Raw genomic sequence first — 14228 nt, 5'->3', positions numbered from 1 at the left:
AATATAAAAACCAAGATGACGTTGTGTCTTTAAAAAACCAAACTCTTTTTAACTACTTAAAACTCGCTAGCTCTTTGTAGTCTCCGTGGAACGAACCTTTACTTACTTTAATCTATATTACATACGAACGGGTCCACTGCCCGATTGTGTGTGGTATTCGATTTGGAGTATTTTTAAGGATTTTTAATTTAACTAGATTTTCACACATTAGTTACATTTAAGGGTGGAATTAAAGTTTTTTATATATATATATATTTAGAGATTTGTTCTGTCATATTAGATCCGTAGCCTTCACCACGGTCATTTACTCGAGTTCCTCAAGCATACTTACGCGTAGTGTTACGTGTCACACCCCACTTTTCCAATGTGTTGCATGTTATGTTCTAGTTTGTCCTCATGAACTCTCCCGATGCTTTCGACCTTCTTTTCCTGAATTCTCTGACTTTTTTCGGGAAAATAAAAGATAAGACCGTCGATTGTAAATAATACAAACACTCACGTTTAGGGATGAGAAAAAAGTCTCATATCCCGATCCCGTTCCGATACCGTCCCGATCCTGGTACCGAAAAGTGTACCGAATCCTGATCGGGATCGGTACCGCCGGTACCCATTTTTATGAGTTCACGGGATCGGTGTCAATCGGTATTGATACCGGGAAATACCGAGCGAATCCTGATGGTCCCATTTGGCCCTGACATGCAAGGAAAATAGCATTTCATATTTCATTTCATAATTTATATAACATTTCATGTATGTTTTTGCCTTCGTCGTATAGCCATTAGAACAATGTCAAAAAAAAAAAGTAATGGAGGGAACCCTAGCCTTGTACCATAATTGGATACCCATCAACTCATCCCGTATAAGTCATATGATGCCGGTACAATACCTTCATCCTAATCTCCACATGATCTGGATACCCCAAAAGATCGAACTCGCGTATTTAAACTTCACATGTGGGTCTAGGCTTCATTGGTAAGGGGTACCAGGAATTATTTTTTATGCCAAGCGGGGATCGATCGAACTTGAGACCTTAAGATCATCAAGTGATTGCCTTACCATTAGGCTAACTCCTTGTTGGTATTTGGTTGAAGACCTGCATCCATCATTTCATTTTATAAGAAATCAGCATCCTTAAAGTGGTTTACAATGTTAGTCTATCTATATAGAAGATGATATCACAACTTATATAAAGTTTTAAGAACCATCAACTTGTTGATGTGCTTTTTATCAAAACATATTAGGCTGCAAATTCACTGGGCAATTTTATTGCATGGTAATATTATTATTCCTATTTTCATTTAAATATAAGTTAAATAGGCAAGTGGTGAAATAGCTTTGTATTGAAATTTTCATAAAGATATGTTCCACTCAGTGTAATTGTGTAAACTGGTTGTAGCCAAAGTCGTCATCCCACATGAAATGCTATATTTGTATAAAAGAAAAATGTGCTCAATTGTTTAAGCCGTTAGAAATTTATGTAGCACCTACCATGTTTTGCTCATTTTCGGGATCGGTACCATCGATACCGGAATCGGTACGGAACGGTACCTGTCCCATGCCCATCCCTACTCACGTTATCTTTCCTTAGATAATTAGATCAATACCCGGTCGTTGACCAGGTTAGAAACAGTACATGTTGAACTTTACATACAAAGATAAATAAATTGACAAAAGTCTAAATATCTAACTTTTTTTAGCAAGCAACGTTAAACCTTTCAACCCTAAACCCGTCCACTATCCTGCCAGCCTGATTAAGTTAGGTTGGTGAGTTAGTTTTGGGTTATCTGGTTAGTAGGTTCGGGTTAGTTTTTCTACCCAAAAGTTATCAAGCTGGGTATTTTCAACTCGTCAACCTGAACCCGGCCTTATTGACACCCCTATACAAATAAAAGACATAAATAGTATTATAAAAAATATCGAAACTTAGATGGGCACGTATGTTATTAGTATTAGTTTAATAACAGTTATTTTAAACAAATACGTATAAGATCATGACAAATTAAATTTTATTGCATTGTCAGGTGTCGGGTTTGCACGGCTTTGGCTGGGTTTTGACCCCTGCTCATGCCTAACACTGCTGTCATCCGTCACGACACCACTGTTGTCACCCATCACCAATGCCGCATTGCACTCACTTGAAATATATTTACTTTAATTTAAAATTACAAATTTAAAACCTCATTTTATGAAGCCTTTCTTTCTTTCTATATATTTCGATCGAAAATCCCACACAACAATACTAATCCGCACTTGATATAAAGATTTTTAGATGTGAGCGCTTTCTTAAATTCTTTCCTTTTTCCTGGTTTCAAGTCTATCACCATTTTAATTTCATTAGCTACATAAAATATTTAAATTGAAAATAATAAAAACATGACATAATTAAAAAAAGTATATATATAACATTAAAAAGTTAACATTTTTAACAAAGTTTGACTTTAATTTCAAGGGCTCGGATTGTTTTGTGTATTATTTTAAATGGCGTAGATCAAAACTTGAATTTTTTTTTTCTCTTTGTAGCATGGGCCATATGTATATTCTAGATTATACCCGGTCGATAACCAGGTTACCAAATAAACTTATACAATACATGTATCACTCACTACAAAAATTTACGTCTTATAGTATATGAAAATACATATCTTATATGAAATCCGTCATAATGTTAAGATAACAAACCTTCTACTTTTTTTGGTATAACATATATGGAGTCGGCTATATATTAAGATTTTCAATATAGACCTTACTAAATAAGGTTGTGAAATCTCGACTCGGTAACCGACAAGTTGATATTTTAGGGTTAGGGGGTCGGGTTCACTTTTTGGGTTAATAGCTCAACCCACCTACCTAAAATATTTTAAATTTAAATAAAAATTTTTAATAGGTGGATCTACAAACTTATTTGATCAGACAACCCATAACCCATTTTACTTAAAACTAATCCGCCAACCACCAATCATGTCACCTAAAATCAACCCACCAAACCATTTAATCTGCCTGCTAACTTGATTATTTTTTTTTTGTTTGTGGTTAAGTTTAGGTTGACGGATTGACAGGTTTGGGTTGAGATTTTCAAATCAAATTTTGATATTAAGCCATAACCATGTCGATGATATAGTTATTAAGGATTTTTCTAATTGAGAATTTTAATACTTATTTGTTAACTCTTTGCTCAAAATAAAGCTTATCTTAATTGTGACACCTTACGATATTTTTAATTTTATATTTATTTTTTAAGTCACATATTAAGTTGAAAATAAAATAAAATATTGTATATATGAGTATCAATTTATATACAATATGGATTTCCATGTTCCCCTTGCATGCATAAGCTTGAAAGTTTTACTTTTAAAAGTAAAATTGTATTAAATTAATGGAAAAAAAAATATTCACATCCGTAGTTTGTAGCAATGGATTGGAATCTGTAAAGCGTTTTGGAAGTTTAGTTAAATAGCACAAAGTAATTATCATAATTATATAAGTAGTCAAACATTAAAAAGTTGCCATATATAAAATAGTAAATTTTGACTTTTAATTTAGATGGTTAAGATTTATTTCTTGATCTATTTCAATGGCTAAGATCATCCTACAACTATATTTTTTTCTCTTAGTTGTGGTAGCCATTAATATATATAATACGAGTATTAGTTAGAAATTTGAATATAAAGTAACATATAAAAGGAAATCCCGTCTAAATTTTTAGGTTCGGTTTATCGGTATAGAGTTGAGGTATGATTATTTTATTTATATGACTATTTATTTTTCAATGGAAATAGTTGGTTAACAGAATTGAATGTATAAGTTAGGAACTAAGCCTGTACGTTAATTGTGCATTTTAAAACGCATGCATCAACGAGAAGGAATATATATAAACATCCATTAAACCATACGGAGTAGAAAAAACGTGGTAAAGGAAGTAGTTGGTAATTTGATTGAGTCATTATAATGTTTGATTGTTATGATCTAATGAAATGAAATCAATGAAAAAAAATCAAGATATCCAATATATACTAAAAGGTAGTGATCGAGTTAATGGAAATGTTAGAAAGCTTTTATTTCTATTTTCATCCCATGATATAATGAGAAAGAAAAAAAAAACACGACCTTCATAGTAATTTCTATTTAAAAAAAAAAAATACGACCTTCATAGTAATTTCTATTTTAAATCAAACACCCCTAAAATACTTTATTATGTGAAACCGAAATCCCAAAGCAAATCAATTCCGAAAGTTTGACTTCCTTTTATTCCCTTTTCAAAAACAATAAATTAAAATTAAATACGTTTGTAAGAGATGTTGAAAAAAGATTTTAAACATTGAACAATCAATCACAAATAGATGCACAAAAGAGGGACCTCTTGATAGTCTTGGCTCGTGGCAGCCTTTTCTTTGTATTAGTAGGTTATTTATTTCTAATAATTTTTTGTGACAAGATAGCGAGGACCACATAACATTTTTTTTTGTTGTTAATTCCGATATTCATATTATGTAAAAATGTTGAGAATACTCCATATAATAAATTATGTTATGTATAATTCGAAATATGGGAAAAAAGATGTCTAATTTCATTGTATTTGGAATTGGATACAACTGTTTATATGTAATCTTGCTAAGCATTTATAGTTAATAATATTTTATTATTACAAACTACGTAGTAATAGGTTGTTTCAAAATTTCAAAATAAATATACAAGGTAGAGTTAACTTGATAATCAAAACGAGGGTGAGAATCATTTCCCCTTCCTCTTTTCCTTTTTTTTTGTGTGTTTTTTTATTTTTAATTTTTATAGTTTTATTTTTTTTCTTTTTAATAAAAACCAAGGTTGTAAATAACGGTCGACGGTCACTTGACGGCTGACTACCTTTAAGGATAAATCTCATTTTACGGAGATATATCGGTGTTATAACGGAGCTATAAATTATAAAGGAATATCTATATATATCAAGAGTATCTCTACAAAATAAGTCAAAAACCATATAAAACTAAAAAGTGTAACATAAAATACCTATACTTATTTTTATATGATTATTTAATTTATTTAAAATATACAATCATAATGTACCTACAAAAAAATGTTGGTAGTTTTATTTGAATCAAGTTATTTTTTTGTCTCATAAGATATTTGCATTGGTATCAAAATTAAAGTTGGCTTAATAAACACATAATCATTAGGTTAAATATATGTATCCATCTATTATTCATGGCTTGAGCCTCGTTAAGTTCGTCATTTAACTCTTATTGACTGCAACCTTTAAATCTACCTTACAATACACATAACGTAACGGTAGACCACCTTTAAGCATTATCACGCCTTTATAACGGCCTTTAAAACCTTTATTTACAACACTGATTAAAAACTCAAAAATTTATATGGGTTATGTGTTGAAAACGGATGAATACGATACGGTCGTTGCCTTTGTCTAATTTAAGGGGGTTGTCACTGAATGTATATGAGAATGATATGAATTTGATGAGCGGCGATTCAAAAGATGATAGTGGTTGGATACGGTACGTGCGTAGCCTTTAGAGATGGTTTTTAGTGGTTCTCACAATTATTACCATTATTTTGGTTCTCAGTTCATCACTTCACTATATATATATATATGTATATACGAGTTTGGTACCCTCACAATTAGGCGGCGGTGGCGGGGACGACGGTTTAGTGGTGTCGGTGACGGTATTATTGGTGGTAAGTGTCAAGTGGTGTAGTTTGATTTAAAGGTGATTGTAAAATATTTAAATAGATAAAGGCTTAAAGTTTAATTATTAAAATAAGAGTTTTAGGTGTAAATTAATTTATTAAGGACATATTTGATAATTTATAAAAACTTTTTCCATATTGGGTTTTTATTTAGGACAATTTAGTACTTTCGTATGTAACATTTGAGTAACATTTTCTATTTGTAGGGGTGGATACTTTTTATAAAGGAGTATAAATATATATATATATATACTAGGTTTTTTACCCGCACGATGTGCGGTTGCTTAAAAGTATAGTTGAATTAAGTCGGCTAAAAGTTTAGAATGTCAACAATTATTAGTAATTTGTTTTTGCATTTTATATACACCGATAAAAACTCATCTAAATATTATGTGGTGGCATCATGTATTCATACGTTTAACTTGTAGTTTTTGATGATAATTTATCAGTTTAAATAAAGTTTTCACAATCTTAAAACCCTTTAGATTTTATCATGTTACCTATAACATTTGTTACTTGAAATCATATAAATTTTAACAAATCAATTGATATTTTGTTGCGGTTGTGATTTTATTAACTAAATAAAATGGTGCTTGTTTTTAGTTAAAAAGAAGATTTGATATTTAATATGACTGGTAATTGTTGTTAAAAAAAAATATGCATAATAATCAAAAACTACCTTTTAAATACTTTTTTATCTTTGCCTAAAAATAATTGTCATTGAAGTTTACGATTTCTTTTATAATTTTATAAGATAAATAATTTTATTTAATTGTCCAAGAACTGATATGATGTACCTAATTGCTATTTGAATGACAAGTTAACTCATAAAGATGATGTTCTTAAGCTAACATTAAAAATAACATCATAAATAAAGTAAAAAACAAAACAAAAAATTAAGTAACAATATTAAGAAAACATGATTATGGTCTTATGGATGTCTCCATCTTACTAAAACATGAGGAAAAAGAAAATCAAAATATACTATGCAAGACAACAAAAAATTCTAAAATAACTTAGATAATATAAACGGACCTTAGGATTGAAAACAAATTCTTTTTGTGTTTTGGAAAGTGAATCTTTTGGTAGGAAGAGAATTTTAAGAAATTTATTATGAATATATAGATATTGTGATTTGAAAGTGATCGAGTTTTACAATTGAAAACATATATTAAAGATATTTATTATTAAATAATATTGTAAAAAAATTATAAAGATGACACATAAGCTTTTATCCCATGTGTTAATTTTAAAAAATAACTTTAAATTAAAGATGTCTTTAAAAAGCTAGGATTCCTACCGTTTTAATATATATATATATATATATATATAATTTGTGTGAATCGCATATTTCTACTACGATATCACTAACTTTCTAAATTGGAGAACGTTATTTGTATAATGGAAGTACACCAACAACGTTGATCGATGTTTAAAATTGTTAAAATAAGTAATATAAACTTAGGATTATATAAATTTCTATGTCTAACTTAATCTATTGTGTTGTTTTTGTTATATCTTTTAGACTAAAGTTGTCACTTACATTCCTGAGAAGACTAAGTATAGTTATTCAAGACTTTAAGGTGTGAAATAGAAGACTCAAGACTTGAAGGACTGATTATGCTAAAGATGAAAAGTGCTAGGCTGTATAAAGAAAGAGAACAGGATCCATAAATTGAAATATATTAATTCTGTTGCTATGATTCTTCATTCTCTCGATATATATTCATACATATTCTGTATACACGATTGATTTGTCTTAATCAATCATAATATTCTTTGATCATTTTGATCTTTAGTTGTAATACTCTTAATAATAATATTCATAATAAGAAGGCACCTAATCGGGCCGACTAGTTCTCAAATTTGTTTGTTAAAGATTGGTAAGATCCTTTGTGATTATTGGCTAATCTTCATATTCGTTCAAAAATGGAGGTTGACTATTTTTATTGATGGGTTTTTTTAGCTAAGAAGTCAAAAATGAAGGAAAATAGTAGCAAACATTTAATTAACTAATCAATAGATGACGGAGGATTTCAAACTTGGCCTCTATTGTTGAAAAAATTATATGACAAAAAAAGACCAGGATGCCGAATGGATGAGGGGTTTGTGAAGGTCACAGAACCCGGTTAGATTTCAAACTTCGCGACATTGTTGTGAAAGGGTTTGTGAAGATTTAAACTTCACGACATTGTTGTGTTTACGGTATAAATTCTCTAATAGCATCATTGATTAGAGTAGACCCTGATCAAGGAATTAAGAAAAGGATAATCACAAACAATGGTGGTTTTCATTGGTAGAGGGTCAAAAGCGGGTATAAGTTTCAGGTGCACTAAAAATTCGATACAACTTTTCGGTATTGAGATATGGATGATAATGGGAAGGATTTGGATCTACGAAATCATTTATAGGCTTACTTGGTAGTATAGTCACAAAGTAACAATGGCACATAATCCTGTATCTCAGGAGGTATATGATAAATGTGATCTAAACAACTTTATCCATACCATAAAGTATATAAGTTATTTCCGAAAGAATTTTGGACTAACAATTTTGTAAAGAAAATTTTTGGCTTATAATTCAAAGCAAAAACTTTTCACTTGATTTTACCCTAAAATGTAAAATATATAAACAATTTTACAAAATAACAAACACATGAACGTGTTAACGAACAAATTTTATTGGGAAAGAGAAAAATGATATTCACTATTAAGTTATACAGTTCGTTTGGATGTTGCTCTTACAGTTCAAAACAACTATGCCGTTAAAAAAATTTTCACTAAACTTATCTTTATATTCTTTTTTTCTAGACATATTTATTATTACATTTTTTCCATAAAAATGATATTCAACTTTATTTTTGTTATTACATAGATATAATAATTTGTTTGATGGGGATAGTTTGGTGACTTAGTTATGGCTTCCTTTTGTCTTTCTATGGGGGAGGTCTCTCCTGTTTCTTGAACCAATCAATAAAATTACTCAAATATTGGAGTATTTATTTCTATTTATTTCCCCCCTAGTTTCAAGCTACCTTCATTTATTCGTTCGTTCATGAAATCATAGAGATGTGTCAATCTGCATGGGTCAACATTCCTGAGTTTTAACAAATGGGTTAACACCATATTAGGAAAATTTTATCTTTTATTTTTATATGGAAAATGATTAATCAACCTGATTGATGTGTCTAAAGATATGTCTAAAACCTTAGGAAGTTGACATGTGGAATGCACTAATTCTCTTTCCTAATATTGCCCCCTGATTTTTCTACATGTCATCATCCTACAATTAGGCACAACTTTAGGCACACCAATTAGGTTGATTTATCATTATCCTTTTTATATATATAAGATACAACTAACCTAATAGCTTATTAACCAATTGTAACTTTCGATTTTATCAAATTGAAAATTGATGATATCATTATTAATTTAATAATAAATCAAAAATCCTAATAGTCATTATCCAAATATATTAGTTATATATATATATATTAGTATTTGTAAAAAAAATCTCATTAATTTACACTTTTTTGTTTTCCATCAATACTTACGCTTTTTACTCTCACTATTATTCTTTTTCTTAAAAGTTTTTTCAATAATTGTCATGGCACATATACGAAAAATAAAGCATGTAAAAATGTAATCTTTATAGGAAACACATATAACATTGTCATATTCTAATTGAAATATTTATAATATATTTCATCTAAACATAAGATATAATTGTAAAAGTGTAAAATAAGAATGTAATATCACCTTGTGTAACAATAAATTAAATAAAATGATAGTGACTTATTATAATTTTTTAATATTCAAATATCACTAAGTATGTCACAATCTATAACTTTGATGGATATGTTATGATTTTGTAATATTTAAATATTGTTATGTATGTCACAGTAAACAAATTCGATGAACATATATAACAATATTGTAAATTAAAGTTTTAAATCATAATAAATTAAGATCTAATATCGATAAAATTGTAAGTCCGTGTATATAACATGGGCCTAAAATCTAATTTTGTTAGCATACCAAAAAATAAATAACAACCTGACATATGTGGGAATGCGAGGGAGGTATGATGTCAAATAATGTCATTTTTATCCAAGGATAGGAAAACTACTTCTACCAGGATCTCTAACCAAGAGTGATATAAAGATAACGAATAAAATATTTTCTTTTACAAAGACGCAAAATGAGGCGGTGTGATACCAAGTTGGGCTCTATACTTGGGCTTTCAAATGGCCCACTTAAAACCAATATCTCTAGGCCTCTAGCGATGAAATTAGGCAACCAATTTTGACCAGACACAACACAATCTGTGTTTCAAGAGTGACTTTCAGCTCAAAATTCATCGACTGGGAATTATATTTCTCCAAAAATGGATTACAGGAATAAACTTGTTCTAGCTCCTATGGTTCGAGTTGTAAGTCCCTTTTTTATTTTTGTATTCATATACATATATAATATAATTAAAAGTTTTCCTACGACTAGGGTTTTTAGTTGTACATTCATTTGCACAATTATAAATAATAATTCCAGTATTTTAAGCTAGGTACAAAAAAAATGTTAAAATTTTGGTAATTTTATGTTTTGTATGGTGACCAACTGGGTTGGATCAGTGGTTGGAGCTCATGCCTCTAGAAACAGAGGTCATCATGGGTTCGATCCTCATGCCCAGCAAGGCTGGAGGTCCTTTTCTACCTATGGTAGAACCTGGAAGCAGCCTCTCTACCTTTGGTAGGGGTAAGGCTGTCTACATATCAACCTCCCCCATACATCGTCGAAGACGGTATTGGGACCCAAAAATCCGTGGAAGACAGCATTGGGAGTTACTTTTATGTTTTGTATGGTGTCAGGGGACATTGCCTTTCAGATTACTGGCTGCTGAATATGGTGCAGATATTACATATGGAGAGGAAATTATTGATCATAAGCTTCTTAAATGTGAACGTCGCGTTAATGGTAGTTTCTAATTGATTTTATGTAGCTTTTTGTTGTGTATTTTAGTTACATTAATTATTTTTTGATCAATAGTGGAAAGTTTGTAACTTTAGGTTGAAGACTTGTTAAACGAGAATTTTTTACAGCTCATAAGATGGGAATTCTTACCGAATTTTCACGACTCCGATACTAGAAAGACGACGTCCAACCTACACAAACTGACCGATGATGTGCACTTGTTACAAAATAGTAATAATGAGTTACTTTAATTGAACCTACTAATTCAAATTAAAGTGCTGAACTTACACTCCTTAATTTCTGCTAGAATGAAGCAAAATGTAAAGCCAAATCGACTGTGTTCAATCAAAATTCAAAAACTTAGCATGTGATTTTTGCCCAGTTATAGTGCCCAGTGCGCTTGCTTGTTGCTATTGTTCTAGATTTAGTAGTTGCAGAGTCATTGTCATTTTTATTCAACGGTTTTTTATATAATCTAGCGTGGAGGAAAACAATGCTGCCCTTGTATTACAAATAGTTACGGTAACAGCGCCACTCACCTTCGAATGTAAGAAACTTTGGTCAATTTTGTATTTTAAAGTCACTCATTTTACCACCCGGAAAATGTTATGTTAGTTTTGTGTAGAAAGTAGTATATCATAATTGTACTATGATGTAAATATATGTGATGAAGAAGGTAACTGACACCTCTGATTTGTTTATACATTATAGATGTAATTGGTTCTACTGACATAGTGGAGAAAGGTACAGAGAACGTTGTTTTTAGAACTTGTGACCTTGAACGAAATCAGGTTGTATTTCAAATGGGCACTTCAGATGCTGTTAGGGCTTTGACTGCTGCTCAGTTAGTGTAAGTATCGTTATCCTATGTGCACAAGAGTTTTAGTTCATTAGTATGTTGATGAAATCATGGCATTCTGTCTTTATAATTTATTTAAAACTTCCCAACTTTCAATATCTCAACGCTTTTCCTGTGTGACGCACTGACTCACCGTTGTGTGCCGTGACTTAGGTGTAAAGATGTTGCGGCAATAGATGTGAATATGGGTTGCCCCAAGGCATTCTCTATCAGCGGGGGAATGGGAGCTGCACTATTGTCTAAACCCGATCTCATCCATGATGTATACAACACAATCATTCTATGGAATTAGTTTGCTATCATTGTTTATACTTTGTACTTTGTAGTTGATTACCCGATCCTTAAAGACTTAAATTTTTGATCCAGATTTTGACCATGTTAAAGAGGAACTTGTCAATACCAGTAACGTGCAAAATAAGGCTATTAAAATCAACTCATGACACTGTAGAATTGGCCAGGAGGATAGAAAAAACTGGGGTTTCTGCTGTAGCTGTCCATGGAAGGTAATAATATATACAGTGTATTGTTAGAATTTAGTAAAGCTTTTTCTGTTTATACTGGTGTAACTGTGTAAGAGATGTTTGCTTATTTCTTGTCAAGGGAATTGCAGAAAAGTGGCAGACAGGCCGAGAGATCCTGCTAATTGGAGTGAAATTGCGGCAGTTGTAGATGCTCTTTCTATACCAATCATTGCCAACGGTGATGTGTTTGAGTATGATGATTTCCAGCGCATTAGAGATGTAACAGGTAGGCAAGCACTTAGTTGCTGATGAACTAATATTTTGTGCGAGAACATTAGGTAAATTCTGTATTTTATTAGAATAGTACAATACAAAACTGTTTACAATAGGCTAAAAAGAAACGAGTCCCTTAAGCAACTAGTTGTGATTGTCAAATATTGTAGGTGCTTCGTCTGTGATGGTTGCTAGAGGAGCTTTGTGGAATGCTTCGATTTTTCATCCTGAAGGAGCACCTTATGAAGTCGTGAAAAGTGAGTATGTTAGGAAGGTATGTGAAATGATCTTAAGTTAATAGCTTTGTTGCAAGTCGGGCCAGAGTGCCAGACTTCCACAGATGTACATCTGTTCCAAATTGAAAATGAATATTGGTTTTAACGACTCTAAATCTGCTTCAGAGCATTTTATGGGATCATGACATAAAAACCACGAAGTACACACTAAAAGAGATGATAATGCATTATTCTTCTTTGGAGCTCCCAGAAGGAAAGGCCGTGACCAAATCAGAAAACTTGGCCGATATAGCGTATGTCCTATGTTTTCTCATTTTCTTAATGCTCATATTTTAAGGCTTATTAAAAAAATAGTCGCATTCACCTCCGACATTGCTGAACTCCACTTATCTGTCACTTATAATAGGAGATATTTACCGGTGCTCCATTACTTTTTGACCCTTCCTACATTCCTGCGATGTTGCCATTCAAGCTGCACTTGAATTTTACTATTTAGTTTTTCTCTGTTTTATAGGATTATAAAGTTGGATCAACTTTTCCCATTGGATTAAATCCAATGATCAGGATTAAAAATTGATGTTTAAATCTTGACCATTGGATTTAATCCAATGGTTAAAGTTAATCCAAGTTTATCTATATAGTTGGATCAACCTTTAGAGGATCTCAATCACTTTTTATATCGTGGGAAATATTATTTGCATGCTTATTTGAAGTTTTGGTTTTCATCTGCTTAACTGTAGGCGGCTTTATGGGGAAGAACAGTACTACAAATCTATCAACACAAAACGATATGGTGTTGCTGTTGGATCACTATGTACCTTAAATCCCACATCGAAATGACCAGTTGAGTCTTCCCTTGCTCAACCTTGATATCCCTGTGTTCATCATATGATCACTTTTGTAAATTCCTTCTCCAATAAAGTTCATTTCCTTTTACTTTCTACTAACCTTACCAGTTTCGGTCAAAGTTGACATGAATGTTTTACGTTGCTTTTTCTAACAACCATGATGTGGAATGTTTATATATATATTTTGAAGGTGTACAAGTGGAGTTTGGCAATTTTGAAATTGAAAGTTTTGACAGAAGGAAGCAATGAATAGTTATGCTGAGCAACTTTTAGCATATATGGGATATGGCTATATGCTCACATTCTTTTACTACTCTACAAACTTTGCATGCTTCAAATGTTTGCTTGAGCCTGTTTTGTAGGACACTCCAAATTTTAGTCAATGCGGTCGTCCATAATATCCCCGCAATTCCCGTATTATGTAATATTATGTAATATAAATACGAAAATCTCTTTTTTATGTCGTCGTCTCCTCGACTGAGGAAACAGTGACCCTGCAAATATTATCATTTGTATTTGCATTTTACCTTATGCATAATGCTCTCAAGTTGATATGATATTGTATGTCGGAGTCTAATCGATAATAATTGTGGACGTGACTAGCTCAAATGGATCTCAAAGTAACCAGTTAATTCATGGCGTTCCAATATTGGGAAGTCTTTGCCAATGAGGTGGATCATGGGGGTTTTCTCTAGCATTAGCTAGTTTCCTCCAGAACGATAGTGAGACTTTCATTGTCTGTTATGCCCTCGGATTGACTGTGTTGGTGACGTGGTCAATCTCTACCGGACGATGAAGAGGCATGCCGTTGAATCCAATTATTACTGCCATTCAAAAAAAAATTTAAGGCGTTCCAAACTTGTTTCCAATTACGGACTTGTGGG

General features: G+C 31.5%; 1 protein-coding gene across 1 annotated transcript; it reads left to right on the top strand.

Moving 5' to 3' along the window:
* Nucleotides 1-10023: 10023 nt before the first annotated feature.
* LOC122603464 (tRNA-dihydrouridine(20) synthase [NAD(P)+]-like) lies at nt 10024-13901 on the top strand. Its single transcript, XM_043776175.1, has 10 exons — nt 10024-10131; nt 10565-10670; nt 11379-11517; nt 11680-11788; nt 11893-12029; nt 12137-12273; nt 12431-12534; nt 12662-12789; nt 13237-13339; nt 13535-13901. Exons 1-9 carry the CDS (start codon nt 10087-10089, stop codon nt 13334-13336), a joined length of 1005 nt encoding a protein of 334 aa, XP_043632110.1. The 5' UTR covers nt 10024-10086; the 3' UTR covers nt 13337-13339; nt 13535-13901.
* The last annotated feature ends 327 nt before the right edge of the window (nt 13902-14228 follow it).

This window comes from Erigeron canadensis, chromosome 6, assembly GCF_010389155.1.
Source record: "Erigeron canadensis isolate Cc75 chromosome 6, C_canadensis_v1, whole genome shotgun sequence".
In the NCBI taxonomy this organism is placed as follows: Eukaryota; Viridiplantae; Streptophyta; class Magnoliopsida; order Asterales; family Asteraceae; genus Erigeron; species Erigeron canadensis.
Note: the sequence above shows the minus strand (reverse complement) of the source record. Positions and strands in the feature narration are given on the sequence as shown.